Source organism: Moschus berezovskii, chromosome 27, assembly GCF_049115385.1.
Source record: "Moschus berezovskii isolate FMDL1 chromosome 27, NW_MosBer_1.0, whole genome shotgun sequence".
NCBI classification, from domain to species: Eukaryota; Metazoa; Chordata; class Mammalia; order Artiodactyla; family Moschidae; genus Moschus; species Moschus berezovskii.
Genome location: NC_142486.1, coordinates 9609838 through 9628096, shown reverse-complemented (window position 1 = coordinate 9628096; position 18259 = coordinate 9609838). Strand labels below are relative to the sequence as shown.

Below are 18259 nucleotides of genomic sequence, written 5' to 3'. Positions count from 1 at the left end.
ATAGGGAAGCCTGTCAGGCTATATATAGTCCATGAAGTCACAAAGAGTTGAGCACAACTGAGCAATTAAAACTTAACACTGACTTAACTGAGTGTGTATTTGTCAGTCCCAATCTCCCAGTTTTTCCCCTCCCAAAATGTTCAGTATCTTGATTGGGGTGTTGGTTAAAAGGGAGTATACATTTGTGAAAATTCATCTAACCATACACCTAAAGTCTGCACATTTCATTATGGTGAATTATGCCACAGTTCAGAAAAAGGTTTGGATTAAAAAAATATGTATATATATATATATATATATATATATAAAACCTGTAACAAATTATTATCAAAACCCAAGTTGATGGCATTAAAAGCATTTCTCAGGTACTTACCTGGTAGTCCAGTGGTTAAGAATCAGCCTTGCAATGCAGGAGACCTGGGATCGATCCCAAGGAACTAAGATCCCGCAAGCTGCTGAACAGCTCAGACGGGGAGCCACAACTGCTAAGCCCCTGCAGTGCAACGAAAAACCCTCTGTGAAGCAACAAAAAGCCCACGTGCCACAGCTAAGACCCTACACAGCCAAATAATTTTTTTTTTTAAAGCATTTCTCACATAAATCAACGAGTGATGTTCAGTAGCTGCTGCTCAGCACTGGCACAGTGAGAGGGGTGTCACCATGGGAACATTGTAGAATCCTTTCTCCTCATCCATCTTCAGGTCACCTCACCACCTCTGCCCCTTCACACCCTTGTTCGGAGGACCTTTGAGGTGTACCCTGGCACGTGAGCCTCATGGCCACCTCCAGGCAAACCACTGAGCATAGTTGGGATGCAAAGAAGACTCAGGTTAAACAGGAAGAAAGGCATGAACTTGACCCTTTAGCCTTTATCCCCCATTCCTCACTGTTCCCTGGGACTTCCTTCTACTTTAGTGAAGCAGCAGCCAAGGTGGGGCGTGCACAGATTTTATAAAGGAGGCTCCGTGAATTCCTGCAAAATGACCACACCTGGAGACCCAGCTCCCAGGCAGAAACCCCTAGAGAATGGTCCCGGGCTCCCGGAAGTCTTCCCACTACCCACTTCCAGTCACCACTCCCCTTTACTGCCCACTCCCCACCCGACTTCTGTCGCTTCTGTGTGATTCTGCCCATTTCTGAGCTGTTGTTTGTGCCCAGGCTGGGACCGTCCCAGGCAAAGCAAGAAGCCATCCCCATCCGTCACCTCCCTGCTGGCATTGCGGTGAGCGGGTATTGTCAGGACCAGCTTAAACCCGCAGCCCTAGGCGCTGACATTCCGGGGAGCAGTGGTGCCTCTGATTTAGGGGGCAGTGTCCTCCACGGCGTCTCACAGGCGTGCTCAGCCTTGTCTTGAGGAGGCCAGGAGTGCCACCCCCACAGCTGCCTGGGGGAGCCTGCAGAGCAGAGGCTCGGTAAGTGGACATCCGCCCAGGGTGGTCCCCCCAGAACGTGGTGGCGGATGTGCTGTGCTCAAGTCCCTGGCTAGGCAGCTTGCCGGCAGCCTCTCCTGGCCAGGAAGGTCCAAGCATCTGGCAAGTGAGGCTGGCCTCCTGCCTCTCTGGCTTTCCGTTCAGCTGTACATCCTCCGCAGGCTCCCTCAGTATATTTTAGGGCTCACCAGGTGAGTTCAATGTGCAGCCAAGGTTGAGAACCCATGCTTTAAGCCAATGGTCCCCAACCTGTTTGGCACCAGGGACCAGTTTCATGGAAGAGAGTTTTTCCACGAACCAAGGCAGGGGGTGGGGGTGCTAAATCCCTTCAGTTGTGTCTGACTCTTGGCAACCCCGTGGACTGTAACCCTCCAGGCTTATGGCCAATGGGGATTCTCCAGGCAACCATACTGGAGTGGGTGGCCATGCCCTCCTCCAGGGGATCGTCTCAGCCCAGGGATCGAACCCATGTCTCTTACATCTCCTACATTGGCAGGCGGGTTCTTTACCACTAGCGCCGCCACAAGCAGGTAGCAGTGGCTGGTGGTTTCCGGATGATTCAAGTCCATGACATTTATCGTGTACCTTATTTCTCTTATCATTACATCAGCTCCACCTCAGTTCATCAAGCTTTAGATCCTGGAGGTTGGGGACCCCTGCTTTAAGCAAAAAGCTGAGGTTTATGTAACATCTTTGCCCGTAAGCCCTGTTCCCACTGTGGGAAGAGGTGGTAGTCCTCCTGGGCTCCTTTCCAGCCATTTTCCAGCTGGAATAAATCTCCCTGGGAAGAATTAAGACTAGCTGGGTGTCAGTTATTAAGGAGGCCCCATGGATAGAGCTTTCTAGAAATAAGTTCTCCCGGGATCCAATGAATTGGCGCACAAAGGAGTGAGCTGCCCCTCCTCAGGAGTAAGCAAACAGCGGTGGGGTCTCCGGGATTCTGTAACCCAGAGGTGGCACACAGTGGCCTCCCCACCTGATTTCTGTGCTTCCCTGTGAGCCGCCTTCGTGTCTGGGTGATTCCAGGAAGATCCCCCCTTTCTCCCCGCTGTCGTGGTTTTAATGGGAATCTGTGGTAAGCAATTCTACCAAATTAAACCAACCCTTGCAATCTCTTCCCTCTGCTAATTTTATCTGGTTCGTAAATCTGAAGTCTCAGGGTGGGTCTGCTGAACAAGTTTACCTGGAAGTGGCCCTCCCCCTCCTGGCTTAAGGTCCGCGAGGCTCTGACTGGCTGGGGCTCCTTGCCCAGGATGCCCCAGAGAGGTCCCCATGAGGGCCTCACTCTGCTGGGCTAGGAATCCGAGAGTAAACAGATCAAGTGTCAGCCGACTGCCCATAACAGGCGGCCACAGCCATTGAAAAGGAGAATGTTCTCTGAGATGACTCAGCCTTCAGCCCCAAGCTCGGAGCAGTCCCCTGTCCTAGACTCTGGCCTGGTGGTCAGCTATTCGCCACACCCAGGGGGAACAGCAGGGGTGTTTGGTTGCTTGGTTTTGGCCATGCCTCGCAGCTTGTAGGATCTTACTTCCCTGACCAGGGTTCAAACTCGGTCCCTTGGCAATGAAAGCCCAGAGTCCTAACCACTGGACCACCGGGGAACTCCCAGCAGTGGGTTTTTAGAGTCAAGCGAATGGTACTCGATTCTGTTTCGTTCTGTTGGGAGGAGGGCACAGGAGGTGGCCTCAGTTGTCTGCCGGGTTGCTGTCCTCGGTTTTCTTATCTGTGAAATGGGCACCCGCACTTCCTCTCTGAGCGGCTGGATGTGAAAAATGAGTCTGAGACCAGTCCAGCCGGCATCAGAGGAGAAATAGTGTCTGATGCTCAGGGAGAAGGCCTGGGTCGCAGTGACCGGGGCCCTGCGAGGGAGAGAATTTCAGGGAGCGGGTAGTGTGAGAAGAGCACTGGGGAGGCTAGAAAGAGAAAACCCTGCAGGAAGCAAAAGGAGGGTCGACGTCGGCAGACTGTGTGGTCAATACCCGGGTCTAGGCTGAGGCCCCTGGGCAGCCATGTAGGGTCTTGCCAAAAGGCCAAGGACAGGAGGGCGTGAGGGAGGAAGCCGTCATCTTTGGCTGGTAGAGGTCACAGGTGAGCAGGATCCATTGGAGGGCCGAGGCCAGCAGCGCAGGGGCTGGAGGTAGTGGAGGGAAGAAGGTTGATGGGCACAGGGAGCCTTTTTTAGGATGGAGGAAACTTGAGCTTGTTTGTCACTAAGATTAGGAGGAAGCCAAGTACGTGACGAGATTCCTGAGAGAGAGGTGCTGGTGGGAACAGGGACTTAAACGATTGCCCCGGTGGCACCATTTTTCCGAGGGCGGAGAGAGGGGATGAGATGAGTGGAAAGGCAGAGGGGTTTGGAAGGAGGCCCTCACCTCCTTAGGAACTTGGAGGTGGACATTGGGGTGCAGAGCGTGGGCACAGAGAGGCACAGGAGGGGCAGGGTTGAGCTGTTCCCCCAAGGGGTGGAGGGGTGAGAGCCAGGACCTGGGGGATCTCCGAGCTGGAGGTCACTGCCGAGGAAGACGGTGCTGATCAGGGGCCATCTAAGGATCGGCCACCCAGGACACGCTGCTCCCGAAGCACAACAGGCGGTACAGAATTGGAGTGGCCGCAGGAGATGAGAGAGGCACAGAGTGACCTGGGAGTGGGGGCATCAGAGAGTTGCCAGGCAACAGGCCGGCATCTCCGTCCAGGCTGTACCTCAGTGTGGTTCCAAAGTCTTGTAATGGCAAACCCTCTAGGGATCATTGGTTCCCCGTGAAGGTGTCAGGGGCTTGGCGGGGCAAGGCAGGGGGAGAAGGACCACTGGTTGCTAAGGGTTGAGTCTTTTGATTACTGTTTTCAGTCTGCTGACCGAACGCTGTCTGCATCCTTGGAGGGTGTGTGTCTGCGTGTGTTCTCAGCTGCAGCATGAGGAACAGGGGTGGGGGTTGTTGAACAAGCTTCCCGTTAAGTCAGGAGAAAGCCAGGGAGTCCCTATCAGAGAGGACACAGGCTCAGGGGCTTCCCAAAGGGGAAATCGAGAGGAGGGAGAGATACATTAGGAGTTTGGGATTAACATATACACACTGCTGTATATAAAATAGATAATCAGCAAGGAACTGCTGTATCGCAGAGTGGTGTGTGTGTGCTCAGATGTGTCCAACTCTTTGCAGCCCCATAAACTGTAGCCCGCCAGGCTCCTCAGTCCATGCGATTTCCCAGTCAAGGATACTGGAGTGGGTTGCCATTTCCTTCTCCAGGGGATCTTCCCGACCCAGGAATGGAAATCACCATCTCCTGTGTCTCTGGCATTGGGCAGATTCTTTACCACTGAGCCACCTGGGAAGCCCATAGCACAGAGAACAATATTCAATACGTTGTAATAATCTATAACGAAAAAGAATGTAAAAAAGAACATACGTATATATATATATGTATAATTGAATCACTTTGTTATACACCTGAAACGAACACAACATTATAAATCAACTATACTCCAATATAACATTACAATTTTTTTTAATTCTTAAATGAAAAGGCCACTGGGGCTGGTGCAGTAACTGAGACCCAGAACATTAGCCTGTTACCCACAGCACAGTCAGACTATTAGAGGCTGGACTGTGGGGGCCAAGTTGGGGATCAGATATGCATCTCTTGAGCTAAAGTGAGCCCCAAATCACTGGCCAGCCAGGCCCAAGGTGAATGACCCTGAGGGGGAGTGAGCTGTAACCCTGGGGCCAGTCCTGTGCATTCATCCTAGGATGCTTGCCTGACTCTGGCTCCTGTACCAGAAACTTCTCCAGCCACCTCTTTGGGGTGGCTCTTCAGTTGCATTTCCTCCACCTTTGTGCAGCCTACCCTGGCCTCTCATCTGTGGCCAGGTCCCTTCTGCCAGGACCCAATCCCAGTTGCCTGCAGCCTTCATCATCAGGTTCATAACCCTCACCCATCACGTGTCACTTGCACAGCCCACTTGTATTTGCTTAATTGACTAGTTAATATTAATAGTGTAATCAGCACATGCAAAGCCAGAGCAAAAGTCGGAGGGAAACAGTACCCTTCATCTAGGACTTCCCTGGTGGCTCAGTGGTAAAGAACCCAGCTGCCAATGCATGAGACATGTGTTCGATCCCTGGATCAGGAAGATCCCCCGTGCTTCGGAACAGCTAAGCCCGTGCACCACAGCTGTTGAGCCTCTGCCCCAGAGCCTGTGCTCTGCAACAAGAGAAGCCACCTCCACGAGGAGCCTGTGCCCCAACTAGTGAAGGCCCACGAGCAACAACAGAGACCCAGCGCAGCCAAGCAAATTATTTTTTTTTAGTTGCCCTTCATCTAACCAGACCCCCAAACCTGAGGTAAAATGAAAGTCGCTCAGTCGTGTCTGACTCTTTGTGACCCCATGGACTATACAGTCCATGAAATTCTCCAGGCCAGAATACTGGAGTGGGCAGCCTTTGCCTTTTCCAGGGGGTCTTCCCAACCCAGGAATCGAACCAAGGTCTCCTGCATTGCAGATGGATTCTTTGCCAACTGAGCTATCAGGGAATCCCCCCAACCCCGAGTAATGTGTTCTTTATTCCCTGGCTTCCTTTTCATGGAGTTATATTGCAACTCCGTGGAGTCTTAAATGTGTTGGGTTTTGTTGTTGTTTTTTCATTGTAGCTGCTTTTCAGCCTGTAAAGAGAATACCGTGCTATATATAACAGTTGGGCACTTATTTTTCCATCTACGATTATATTGCTGAGATGCATTCATAGTTTTGCAAGTCCCTGCAGAGTGTTCGTTTTGACTGCTGGGTAGTATTCTGTCATCACTTTCCTTCTCTCCTGGTGATGGGCATCTGGGTTGCAGCCAGGTGTTTGTTACCAAGGACGGGCTGTTACCCATGTTTAAGAGGGTGGATGACTCCCAGGGAAAGAGCTGAGTCATAGGGAATATGCCACAGGCCACACTTGTCCCCTGGCTGCCCCCCCCATCCTAGAGACCAGCACAGTGGTCCCAAGGCCATACCTGCCTTAACCTAACGGAGCATCAGTTTTCCCGCCTGTGAAATGGGAATCATTAATGACACTACACATACCTTCAGTTAGCAGTGATGACTCTCAGACCCTGCGTGGAGTCCTGTGGGAGGCATGGGGAACTTGGATGAGAAAAACTCAGTTATCTCTTGAGGAGCAGATACCTGACCAGCAGAAGACAGACCATGAAGGAAGCCATCTCAGCACTGCAGTGGATACGATCATCGCTGGGAGGTGATGGGCAGGTGAGGGGGGGGACGTGGCCTGCCTGGGGGACCTTGGGTCCATTAGCCGCTGAGCGAGACTTGACTGTCCTGCTTGTGAGGGTTGGGGTGGAGGCCATGAGAAATGGGGAGACCAAAAGTTAGAGACCCAGAGCCCGCTGCAAGGCTGAGCACTACCTGGATGGGAACACTGCCTTGGATGTCCACTCAAGTCTCCAGGCCAGCTCACGGCATCAAGAGACTGTGCATGCTTATGTGGGGTCTTGAGCACTTCCCGTATGTGTTCCGTAACCTCCTTAAATCCTAAACGATCCTGCAGGAGAGGTATCTTCAAACCTGTTTCACAGACAAGGAACTTGGGAAGATTCGAGGACCAATCAGTTGTTCCAGCCTCATCTTGGAGAGATGGCAAAAGCCAGGATGTCCACTTGGGTTTTTTCCATCTCCGTCCCTCCCAAAGCAGAAAGGGAAGCACTAGTCAGCGCCTCGTGTATGCCCTGCACTTGGGAACTGCTAGCAAAGCAAGAGGCCGGCCTTCCGCAGACACAGCTCCTGCCCTGGGGCATGACCCTTCTGACACTGCCGGGTGCCTCAGGCCACAGGGATGGCCATAGGAGGAGCCATGTGGAAGCTCCCCGCGGCTTGTGCTTGAGCTCTTGGGGCAGGGCTAAGGAGCTGCAGGTCTCCATGGAGGAAAGGACCAAAGCTGTGGGTCCAGGCAGGATTCAGAGGTGTATGCATTCTGCCAGTTCAGGGCTGTCCGGCCGCCAGCTGACCTCTCCTCTGGTGCCTCTGCCGAGAACGTGCCGTGGAAGATGATGGTTTCCTGCTTTGACCTCAGTCATTCTCACCAACCTCACCAGCCCCCAGTTGTTGAACATGACTTCCTGGCTCCTAAACAGAGCCACGCCCACCAGCGCCAGCCAGGTCCAAGCCCCCAGCTCTCACCGGCCAGCCCCCTTGAAGACCACAGGGACCTCCTCACTGGCCTGTCAGCCCCACCTGGTCCTTACAGGAGCCCCAGGCATCCTCGTCCCTCCCACATTATCTCCAACATCTTAGCCTGCCGTTCCCCCTGCCCCACCAGCTCCTGGGCAGGTACCCACCTCAGGGCTTTGGGACAGCCACGTGCTTGCCCTTCCAGTTTCTACAGAATTCACGGGGACCCTCCCTGCTCTCTCTCTTCTTTTTCTTTTTTTAATTTATTTATTTGGCCGCATCAGGTCTTTGTTTGCAGCATGTGGGATCTGTCATCGCAGTGGGCGAACTTCTCTCTAGGTGTGACACTGTGGCTTAGCTGACTGGTGGCCTGTGGGATTGGAGTTCCCCAACCAGGGATCAAACCCAAATCCCCTTCCTTGGAAGGTGGATTCTTAACCACTCGACCACCAGGGAAGTCCCCTCTTTTTTTTAAATGGTGAACAAATGTACTTAACAGAAAGTATTATCGTTTTGATTTTTTGTAATATTTCTTGTTAAATACATTTGTCCACCATTTACAAAAAGAGAGTGAGAGAGGTCCCCATGAGCCCTGTAGAAGCTTTCCCGTGTATCGTGTATGTCTCAGTGGCATTAAATACTTACGTTCCATTGTTCCACAGCCTTCCCCGCCATCCACCTCCAGAACTTTGCATCATCTCAAAAGTGAAATTCTGCACCCATTTAATGATTACTCCCCGTTCCCTTACCCCCACCCCAGCCCCTGGCAACCACTCCCCACTCTGCTTTAAACTGCAAATTCCCTTTTTTTTATTGGCTCTGAGGCACACACCACCGTCTGACTCACTATTTATCCAGCCCCCATGGAAATTCTAATTGTCCAATTATTTAAGGTGTGTCTCCAGCTCACGAAGCAGTGCCTTTGTGCATTAAAGGCACTTAACCATTTGTTTGTTGAAAGATTGAGTGATCTAGCCACTGCATTCGACTCTTGCCTGGCTCTCAGGGGCTTTATCCAGACCTTACCGATTCTTCCCGCCCTACCCAGCCCTTTTCTGCAGTCCTGTCTCTGCGTGTGACCCTAGAATTTGTGAGCGCTGATACCCACGTTGTCTGATTCTCCGGGCCACACAAGACTGAAGCAGAATTTTTTTTCCATCTTAACAGGAAAAGGACATTCTTTAGGATTGCCCTTCAAATCACAGCACTGACACAGTGCTTGAAATGGCAGCTTCTAGTTGTTAACTAAAACAACTAATTTAGTTTTTTCTAACTAAAACTTGAATTGGCAGCTTCTAGCAGCAGCAGCAGTTGTTAATGACAGTAGAAATGAATTGTAAATAACACAGAAGAGTTATCAAAGACCCAGGAGAAGCAGAAGAAAAAGTCATAGCTGGGTAACAGAAGAAAGTTACGCTTTCCACCTGGGTGTCTTTAGGGAAGAAGAGCCCGGGAGGGCAGGAGACCAGCACAGTGCGCACCCCAAAAGCGCATCTGTCCCCCACGGTAGTTCAAGTTCAAGGCCCCTGGGCTCCACTGCAGGAGTGCATCGGCGGGGCTGGCAGAGGCAGTTGGATGGCCCCCAGAAGTGGGTCAGAGCCCAGCCCCTCCGTCTGCTCGCTGTGATGTGCTGCAGAGGAAGATGTAGTTGACCCTCCCTCATTCCATCCTGAACGGGCTACCCCTGGTGGGAAACAGGCATGGGTGTCCAGGTGTTGAAATTCAAAATGAGCATTCAGAGGCCCTACTTGAGCAAAGGAATTACGGGTACCCGTGACGTGCTGGAAGCCTGTTCTCAGTCCAGTTTGCAGGTGTGCTCATGTCGTAGCCCAGCTGTTCAATCACCAAGTCGTGGCTGACTCTTTGCGACCCCATGGGCTGAAGCACACCGGGCCTCCCTGTTCCTCACGGTCTCCCAGAGTTCGCCCAAGTTCATGTCCATCGAATTGATGATGCCATCCAACCATCTTATCCTCTGTCATCCCCTTCTCCTCCTGCCTTCAATCTTTCCCAGCATCAGGGTCTTTTCCAATGAGTCAGCTCTTCATATCAGGTGGCCAAAGTACTGGAGCTTCAGCTTTAACACAGAGGAGGGAATGGCAAACCACTCCAGTATTCTTCCCGTGAGAACCCCATGAACTGTATAAAAAGACAAAAAGCCCAGCTGACCAGGCTCTAATTGCAAAGGGCTGGATTTATTCTCTGGCCAGGCGACCTCAGCAAGGTCTGTCTGGGAGGAGCACATGGTGACCCTGCAGAAAACAGGCCCCAGTCCTGGGAGGGTCTGGCCCACGAAGCTAGCTCCCGCCTCCCAAAGACCAAGACTTCTGCACAGGATTCCATGGAAAGGTGACTTCTGCTGAGCCCTCACTATGTCAGGGGGTCTTTTTGATGTCTGAGAAACAAGGAGGGGAGGGCAGGACCACCACCCAGCCCTCAGGTGAATGGGGAAGGCGAGAAGGATGCTGATAGGAGCTCTCACCCAATGGTGATGTGTCAGGCCACCTCCCTGGCTCCCCTGATCTGGACAATCCGTGTGCTCAGACCTGCTGAATGTCTGAAGATTCTTGAGGTCCCAGCATGGTGTGTCAGGGAGCTGGGGCCAGGGAGTGGGTTTGGCTCCAGCAGATCCACTGGGAATTGCAGGCTGAGTTGGTTTTTTCCATCATAGACCATCATCCCTTTGCTGGCTCCCTGATGGGTGCCGGACTACTGGGAAGATGAACGGAGACGTTTCAGCCCAAGCTTGTTGCTTGGGGTCAGCGTGTAAGGACCAAGTGTCTCAAGGAATCCAGAACCTCGGCACTCCCCAGAACCTTGGAGGTGGCTTAATCCATCCTCCCCATCAATGTAGCATCATCTCCAAAACCCACCAGCCGGGGGCTCAGCCCCTCAGAAAGTGACGTCTCACTGCCTCCTGCTCCCTGTAAGCCCATTTGGCTTTGCTCGCGCTCAATTGCTCAGTCATGTCCGACTCTTTGTGACCCAACGGACTATACTCCGCCAGGCTCCTCTATCCATGGGGATTTCCCAGGCAAGAATACTGGAGTGGGTTGCCTTTTCCTCCTCCTGGGGAATCTTCCGAACCTAGAGATCGAACCCGCATCCCTCCTGCATTGCAGGTGCATTCTTACCACTGAGCCACTGGAGAAGCCCTCATTTGGCTTTGGAGCTTTTCTAACTGGCAACGCAAGCTGGCCTCCCCGTGGCCCCTCACCTCAGGTGCCTCTGTCCTCCAAGAAGGAAACATGGCCAACATACTGAGTGCTTACCGTGGTCATGCTGGGTATCCACTCGTTTAGTCTTAAGCAGCAGCCCTAGAAAGTGGACGCTGTTACCGTCCTCACTGTACACGTGACAAAATTGAGGCACAGAGAGGTTAAGTAACTTGCCAAAGGCCACACAGCCGTAAACAGCAGCGCTGTTCCCTTCCCTGGTCCAGAGCAGCCACAGAGGTTCAAAGGCGGCAGCTGGACTCCTCCTCCAGGCAGGGAGGAGGTGCAGGGTAAAGTCCCCTCATTTCTCCTGGGCGTGCTGTCTCTGAACAGACATAGACTTTCTCGTGTGGCCTCCAGTACTATCGAGCACCCATGCTTTGTTCGCAGAGCCCAAGGATGTGTTGGCATCTCCTGGACAGGGGACTTGCGTTACAATTCTTGGAGTGTCCTGAACCACAGTGAACCAGGAGGGTCTCTAGAGCTGTTGTTCCCAGTATCCCTCCCACACTGCCCAGGACTCTACCTGACTGTTCCTGCTGATCGACCATCACATACAGGTTGTGGACTGCCCAACCCTGAGGGTGCTCTTTACACTGACTCTGCGATGAATGAGCCCTCCCCCCAGAGGTGTGATGTTACCACCTGCCCAGCTACCTGGGCGACAGATCTGGCTTGGGTTCTGATCAGCGCTGGATAGGATTTTTGCCTGCCCTTGAAAAGCGTTTCCCAGACAGATTTGATGGTTCTGGGATCGTCTCTCCATGCCTTGTTGCCAGGTCCTTTGAGATCCACCTTGCTGTGGAGCTGGCAGGGTTCCAGGGGAGCTGTGTCCTTCTTGCCCAAGCTGGAGCTACAGGGAACCTAGTCCCCCTTGCATGCATCCTTCGTTGGACACATACAGGGGAATGAGGCAGCCCAGGGCTCACCACCCCGTGGTGCCGGCCTGGGACTGGAACTCGGGCCTCTTGACTCCAGAACGTCATCCTCTTCCTGCCCTCCCAGGCGGCTCTCTCTGACCCTGTTACTTCATCCTGTTCCTTAGCACCATGAGGGCATCTAGAGGGCAAATGTGTCCCCTCCTCCTCGGGTTTCCTAACAGCACTCAGCAGCAGCCTGGGTAATTGCTGGGTCTTGTTCCTCTCTCCAGCTCCTTAGACAAAGCACAGAGATGCCACCAACACCGAGGCCCGGCATCTGGGGAGTGGGTTTAGCCACAGCTCGTTAGAGAGCGTGGAGCTGGGACTGGAGACTAGAGCGTTTCCCAGAGGCGGGGCAAATCCGAGCAGTGCCACACAAGGACAGACAGGGTTTGCTCTGATTGGGGCTTCTCTGGCTTTGGGGGTAGGTGTGTGGCCGTAGTTCACTCTTTTGCTCGGACTTTTGAGTGTTGATGCTCTGTCCAGCCCACTTCAGTACAAGGTGTCTGTACAGAGAGCCCACCATCGCTGCCTGTGAGAGCTTATATGGTCCACTGGGGGAAACAGTGTTACCTGAAATAGACTGGAAAGCATTCGGGACCGTCGTGTGCAGCTGTACAGGTTGTGGACTGCACAACTCTTACAGGCATCCTTCACAGACACTCTGAGATGAATGAGCTGTCCCCTAAAGGTGTGATGCACTGCCAAGCCTAGCTGTCCACGATGGCTTTAACATCCAGGGAGGACCCCTCCTATGGTGGGAAGTGAGACAGAGGAGGTGGCAGGTGCCAGTTAGAAAAGATTTCATCCCAAAGAAGATGCTTAAACCAAGTCTTGAAGGATGAGCAGCACGTGTCCAGCCAAAGAACAGGGAAGGGGGTGCCGGGCAGTGGAAAGAATATTTGTCAGCCTTTGGATGCATGAGATGAGACAGGCAAGAGTTGGGGGGGAGACTGGAGAGGCTTCTAGGCAAGCTTTCATGTGGAGGAGAGTGGTGGGGAGAGGCATAAACAGATCTCAGAGCGACTGGGGGGTGGTGGAGATGGGGTGAGCTGAGAGACGTGTGGGACATGGCGGGGGAGATATGAGAATAGGTCTTCCTGAGTTTGACGACCAGAAGAGTGGCTGCAGGTCCCCCCAGCCGACCCGCCCTCCCAGAGGCCTGCCCGTGCCAAGGCGCCCATTCCGAGATGGATGTCTACCAGCTGGCCCTCAGCCGCGGGTCACATCAACAGCATAGTCATACTCCCATTTATACAGAGGCCGGTGTTGCCTTCTGCCGGTGTTTATGCCCTCAGGGTCATTTATACGGTCTATTTCTGGAGCATCCCTCACCGCCAAGAGGGCACTGAGAGCAAGCACCACATCTGTTTGCCTTCCCAGGGCTCTCGGATGGCTGGGTTGCACCCCGCCCCAGCCAGGGTGTACGTGCTTGTGGCATTCTGGTGATGGCTGCGGAGAGGGGGTTCCTGAGGCTCTTAGCACACGGGGGTCCCCAGGAAGGAACGAGGCCAGACCAGTGATTGCCACTCACTAAGGTGATAATGTGCTGCTGTCCCCCAGCAATTATAGATTTCGCTTGTCCAGGCAATAGTTGCAAATTGGATGTGGGACAGGCAGGGCAAGAGATGTAATTTGAAAACCAAAGGCCTGGAGGGAAATTGAACAGTGTGTGCTGCTGGTTGAGCCGAATGTCAAGGAGGGGGGAGGGTGCCACCTCATTTATGACTCTGGCACCAGCTCTTTTCTTAAGGCCGGGTTCATGGCGGTATAATCTAGATATACAGTAAAAGTCACCCTTTTTAGAGTATAGTTCTTTCCATTTTGAAAAACGTATATGATCTCGTCGCCCCCACAATGATCAAGAAACCAAACACCGGACTTCCCTGGTGGTCCAGTGGCTAAGAATCCATCGGGGGTCGTGAGTTCGATCCCTGGTCTAGAAAGATTCCACATGCCTCAGAGCAACTCAGTCCACAAGCTGCAACTACTGAAGCCTGTGTGCCTAGACCCCACGCTCCACAGCACGAGAAGCCACAGCCAGAGAGAAGCCCCTGCTTGCCGCAACTAGAGAAAGCCTTTGCCCAGCAAAGAAGACCCAGCACAGCCATAAGTAAATACATTTTTAAGAAAGAAACCAAACACCTCCTTTACCCCCAAAAAGTTCTGGTGACTTTCAGACATCAACCCCAACCCAGCCCCTGGCAACCAGGGATCTGTTCTGTGCTCCATCCGTAGAGTTTTGCCTCTTCCAGAATGTCACACAGAAGTAAGTCAGAGAAGCAGAAACATTGTATGACATCCCTTATATGTGGAATCTAAAAGACATGATACAAATGAACTTATTTGCAAAACAGGAGGAGCCTCACAGACTTAGAAAACAAATTTATGGTTGCTGGGAGTGGGGCAAGCAGTGGGGATAGTTAGGGGCTTTGGGAAGGTACAAACAAGGTACCTACTGTACCAACAAGGTCCTACTGTAGAACACAGGGAACTCTGCTCAGTGTTGTGTGGCAGCCTGGGTGGGAGGGGAGCTGGGGGAGAATGGATACATTGTATATGTATGGCTGAGTCCCCATGCTGTCTACTTGAAACTATCGAAACATTGTTAATCAGCTATACTCCAATATAAGATAAAAAGTTTAAGAAGATAGGTAAATCAGAATCTCGCATAAATGGAATCATGGAGTACCTTAACCTGTGGAGTGTGGCTTTACCTTAGCCCATTGCTCTTGAGTTTCATCCACGTTATTGCGGGAATCACTCGTTCACTCCTCTTTGTTGCGGACTAGTATTCGCTGGCGTGGATGTGCCCCACAGCCTACCCGGTTCTCCAGCTGCAAGGAGGCTGTTTGGAATGTTTGCAGTTCGGAGTGGTTACAGATAAAGGCTGTAAACATTTTGCATACATGTGTTTGTATGGCCATGTTTTCATTTTTCTTGAGTCCATACCCAGCAGTAGGATTGCCTGTGGTCATGTATGTTTCACTCTATAAGAAACTGGCAAACCGTTTTCCCTAACAGCTGTACCATTTTGCATTCCTACCAGTTCCGGTGGATCTCGTGCCTTGTGAAAAATTTAAAGAAAAAAGGGGAGGGAGGTGGGAGGGGGCATTCAGGAGAGGGGGACACATGTGCACCTGTGGCAGATTCATGTCGATGTATGGCAAAAGCCACCACAGTATTTATCCTCCAGTTAAATTAATTTTTAAAAAAATAAAAAAGGGGAAAGGGTGCTGCGGGGTTTCTGGTGACAAGGCTTCAGTGTTGGAGGGCGGCTGCTAGGAGAGGGGAAGCCAGGAGGAGAGAGGTTTGTGTAACATTCTGGCCACCCCATCCCGTGACACTTCAGGATTCCTTTCCCATTTTAATCTTCGTAGAAGTGCCTTTCGGGCCCTTGCCAGGGTTACTCGTTGGGCCTCTTCGTGTCACGACTTCCCATGATGGATGGATTTTACACTTCGGGCGTGGAGCCCAAGCTGAGCCTCATTCTTGAGATAGGTGACACCAGAAAAATAAATGACCATGGGCAGTTTCCCACACACCACTGCCTGAGCGTGCCATCTCTCCCTGTCGCTGTGCCTGGGGTGTTCTGGGGGCCACTCGCTGGGTGGGGAGCAGGGAGACAGGCACTGAGAGGAGGTAACCCTCCCCTCAGTGACAGCCTCAGAGCCCAGCCCAAGGGCGGCTGGACATGGAGACCAGCCTGTCTGCCAGGCGCCCAGAGCACGCCCAGGACTGAGACCAGCAGGGCCGAGATACAGAAGGACAGAGTGATTGCCGGACCCTCCCTGCTCTTGGGAAATTGATGGTCCCACTTGGGGTAGGGGATGCGTAACTTACACCCCAGGCTAAGCAGTGTTACCAGAGGCGGTTCAGGGATCCATGCCCTAAAATGGCACACATGGCCACACCCGTCTCTTGTACAAGGAAGAAGGGTGCCCTAAAGGTGGGGCTCTCTGGGGTAATGTGAATTAGGGCCTGAATGACAGTGGGGTCTCTTGACTTGGTGAGGAGAGGGGCAGAGACCATGGGCAGGGGACACAGCACAACGACAGAGGCCTAGAGGTCAGAATGTAGGGGTTTGGGTAGTCTGGAAAACCTAGTTCATCTGCACGGTTCCTGTCAGAGCTGCCCTTGGGCCTGGAGGCGACCCTGGAGGCTGGCCAGCTTGGGGGTCCCCACAGACTGGGGGTGGCCGAGGAAACCATCATCTCTAGGCCTCTCTGAGACCCCCTGAGTCAGAGCTGGGGCACTGGAGGGAGAAAGAATCAGTACCCCCCACCCCGCTCCAGCAGCCTGGGTCAGAGCGCTGGGTACACTGGGTCACGGGGGCGGCTGCCACAGGGTCTACTGGGACTTAACAACATCCTGTGTGTGTCTGTCTGTCCATCCACCCAGGTGCAAGTTCTTCAGTCTGACCGAGACCCCGGAGGATTACACCATCATTGTCGATGAGGAGGGCTTCCTGGGTACGTGCTTCTCTCTCCGGGGGCTTGGCTGGGCTGTGGCCTGTGGTCAGTGCTGACTGCTCGCCTGCCTGTTTCTGCCCCCACCTACTGGTGGGTTTCAAAGTCAGTAGAGCTTCCTTCTCTCCCCCCATATTCCAATCCCTCAGGAAAGGACCCACAGCTGAGAGGGGGCAGTGCTTACCCCTCCCGGAACTAAGGCCACCACGGAGGCGGGGGGCTTGTTCTCTGGGGGCTCCTCCCACAAGGGAGGTGCTTTCAAACATCCTCAGTCCTTGTTCCCATGGGAACAAGCCCCAGTCACCATCCTCATGATTTTCCAGTATCTTTTTCCCTGGTGACTCGGACGGTAAAGGATCCACCTGCAATGCAGGAGACCTGGATGTGATCCCTGGGCCAGGAAGATCTCCTGGAGAAGGGAATGGCTACCCACTCCAGTATTCTTGCCTGGACATTTCCACGGACAGAGGAGCCTGGCAGGCTACAGCCCATGGGAGTGGCTACAGCCCATGGGAGTGGCTACAGCCCATGGGGGTGGCAAAGAGTCAAACACGACTGAGAGAATAACACTTTTCTTCCATCTTTTATACAATGCCTCAGGGTATCACCAAAATTCCTACCCTATCTTTCTTCCATCTTTTAAATTGATATATAATTTTCCTTACCATAGAGTTCATCTTTTTTGTTTTTTTGGCCTCGTCGTGCAGCCTGTGGGATCTTAGTTCCCCAACTAGGGACAGAACCTGTGCCACCTGCATTGGGAACGTGGAGTCTTAACCACTGGACCACCAGGGAAGTCCCATGGAAAAGCTGCTTTTTAAACAGATTGTGGTCTTCTGTCATAGATGAACTATGGGTTCGTCTGCTGGGCTCCAGCATGGACTTTTAGGTGGTTCCTAGGTCTTTGTTTTAAATCCGTTTGAGTTGACTGTTCCTTTGTCCCACAAGTAACTCCTTTACAGTGAAACTTTACATGTTAAACTCTTGGTATTGATACATTTTCCCCAACTCCTGTCCCCAGAGCAGCACCACTGCCACCACCTGTGTTGAACCAGAAAGGCTCTGGCGCTTGATGAGCCCTCAGACACCAGGCCCTTAGCTAAGCATCCAGTGGGGTTTATATCCCATAACCCTCCAAGCGTCTTCTGGAGCCTATCCTAATTTCAGCAGCCCACATTTGAAAGCTTAAGAAATTGAGACAAGGTGATTTTGTCCAGAGTCACGCAGCCAGGATGAAACCCTGCCCACCTGACCCCAGGACTCTTGATCCTGATGCTGGTGGGGTAGGAAAGACCTGACCGAGTCTGTGCGGAGGACGTGACCATGAAGCACAGGGGCCCGCAAGCCCTGCTGCCAGTAGCGGGGGGGCTGCTGGAGAAGTGTCGGGGCTCCCAGCGACAGAGCTGCCCACCCAGTGTCTGGGAGGTGACAGACATCCTCAGCGATCCACCAGGGACCGTCCTCAGCTCTAAGAGGCTATTTTTAGGGCCTTGGGTGATGGGTAGTGACAGAAATAATAATCCCTTTCAGTCTTGGGATGGTCCACCTAGGGAAGGGCAGGCCTGAGGCTGGGGCAGCCAAAGCTCCACCTGCCAGGCGAAAGCCTTACAGGGCCAGTAGGACCACGCTGTCAGAACTGGGGCCCTGGAACCCCAGCTGCCTGAACCCCCCCTGCTTGACAGTCCTGAAGCTCAGCCCTGTGAGAGGGGTTTTCTCAAAACCCCACTGCAGGCTAGCGGCAAGGCGAGACTGGAAGGCATGCCACGAGGCCAGAATGAGGTCCCCCCGCGTTTACTGCACTGTGATCTCCTGCCCATCAGCCTCCCTCTCTGGGCCTCAGTTTTGTAGTCTGTGAAATGGGAGAGGGGCTGACTTCTGAGCTGGGTCTCTAAGCAAGTGGACAGCATTCTGCCCTGAGAATTCAGAGAGGCAGACCACGTGAGGGGATGGCACTGGCTCCCCTGGGGCCCTTTGCCCCGTCCTGGGAAGTCGAGTATGGGGGCACATGAAGTGATGTCAGAGGTCACCCTGCACCCCGGGTCTGGTAGTGAGATGGAGCTTG

General features: G+C 52.9%; 1 protein-coding gene across 2 annotated transcripts in view; it reads left to right on the top strand.

Annotated features, from left to right (window-relative positions):
• CASTOR2 (cytosolic arginine sensor for mTORC1 subunit 2) overlaps window positions 1–18259 on the top strand; it is a 55342-nt gene that overhangs the window by 23028 nt on the left and 14055 nt on the right. Inside the window, exons 1-2 of one of the 2 annotated variants that reach the window (XM_055409995.2) lie at window positions 6653–6675; window positions 16130–16200. In XM_055409995.2, coding sequence (XP_055265970.1) covers window positions 6668–6675; window positions 16130–16200 — 79 coding nt within the window. In that variant the 5' untranslated portion in view covers window positions 6653–6667. Of the gene's footprint in view, window positions 1–6652; window positions 6676–16129; window positions 16201–18259 lie in introns of those variants that run through there. The other variant, XM_055409994.2, reaches the window with a different exon arrangement.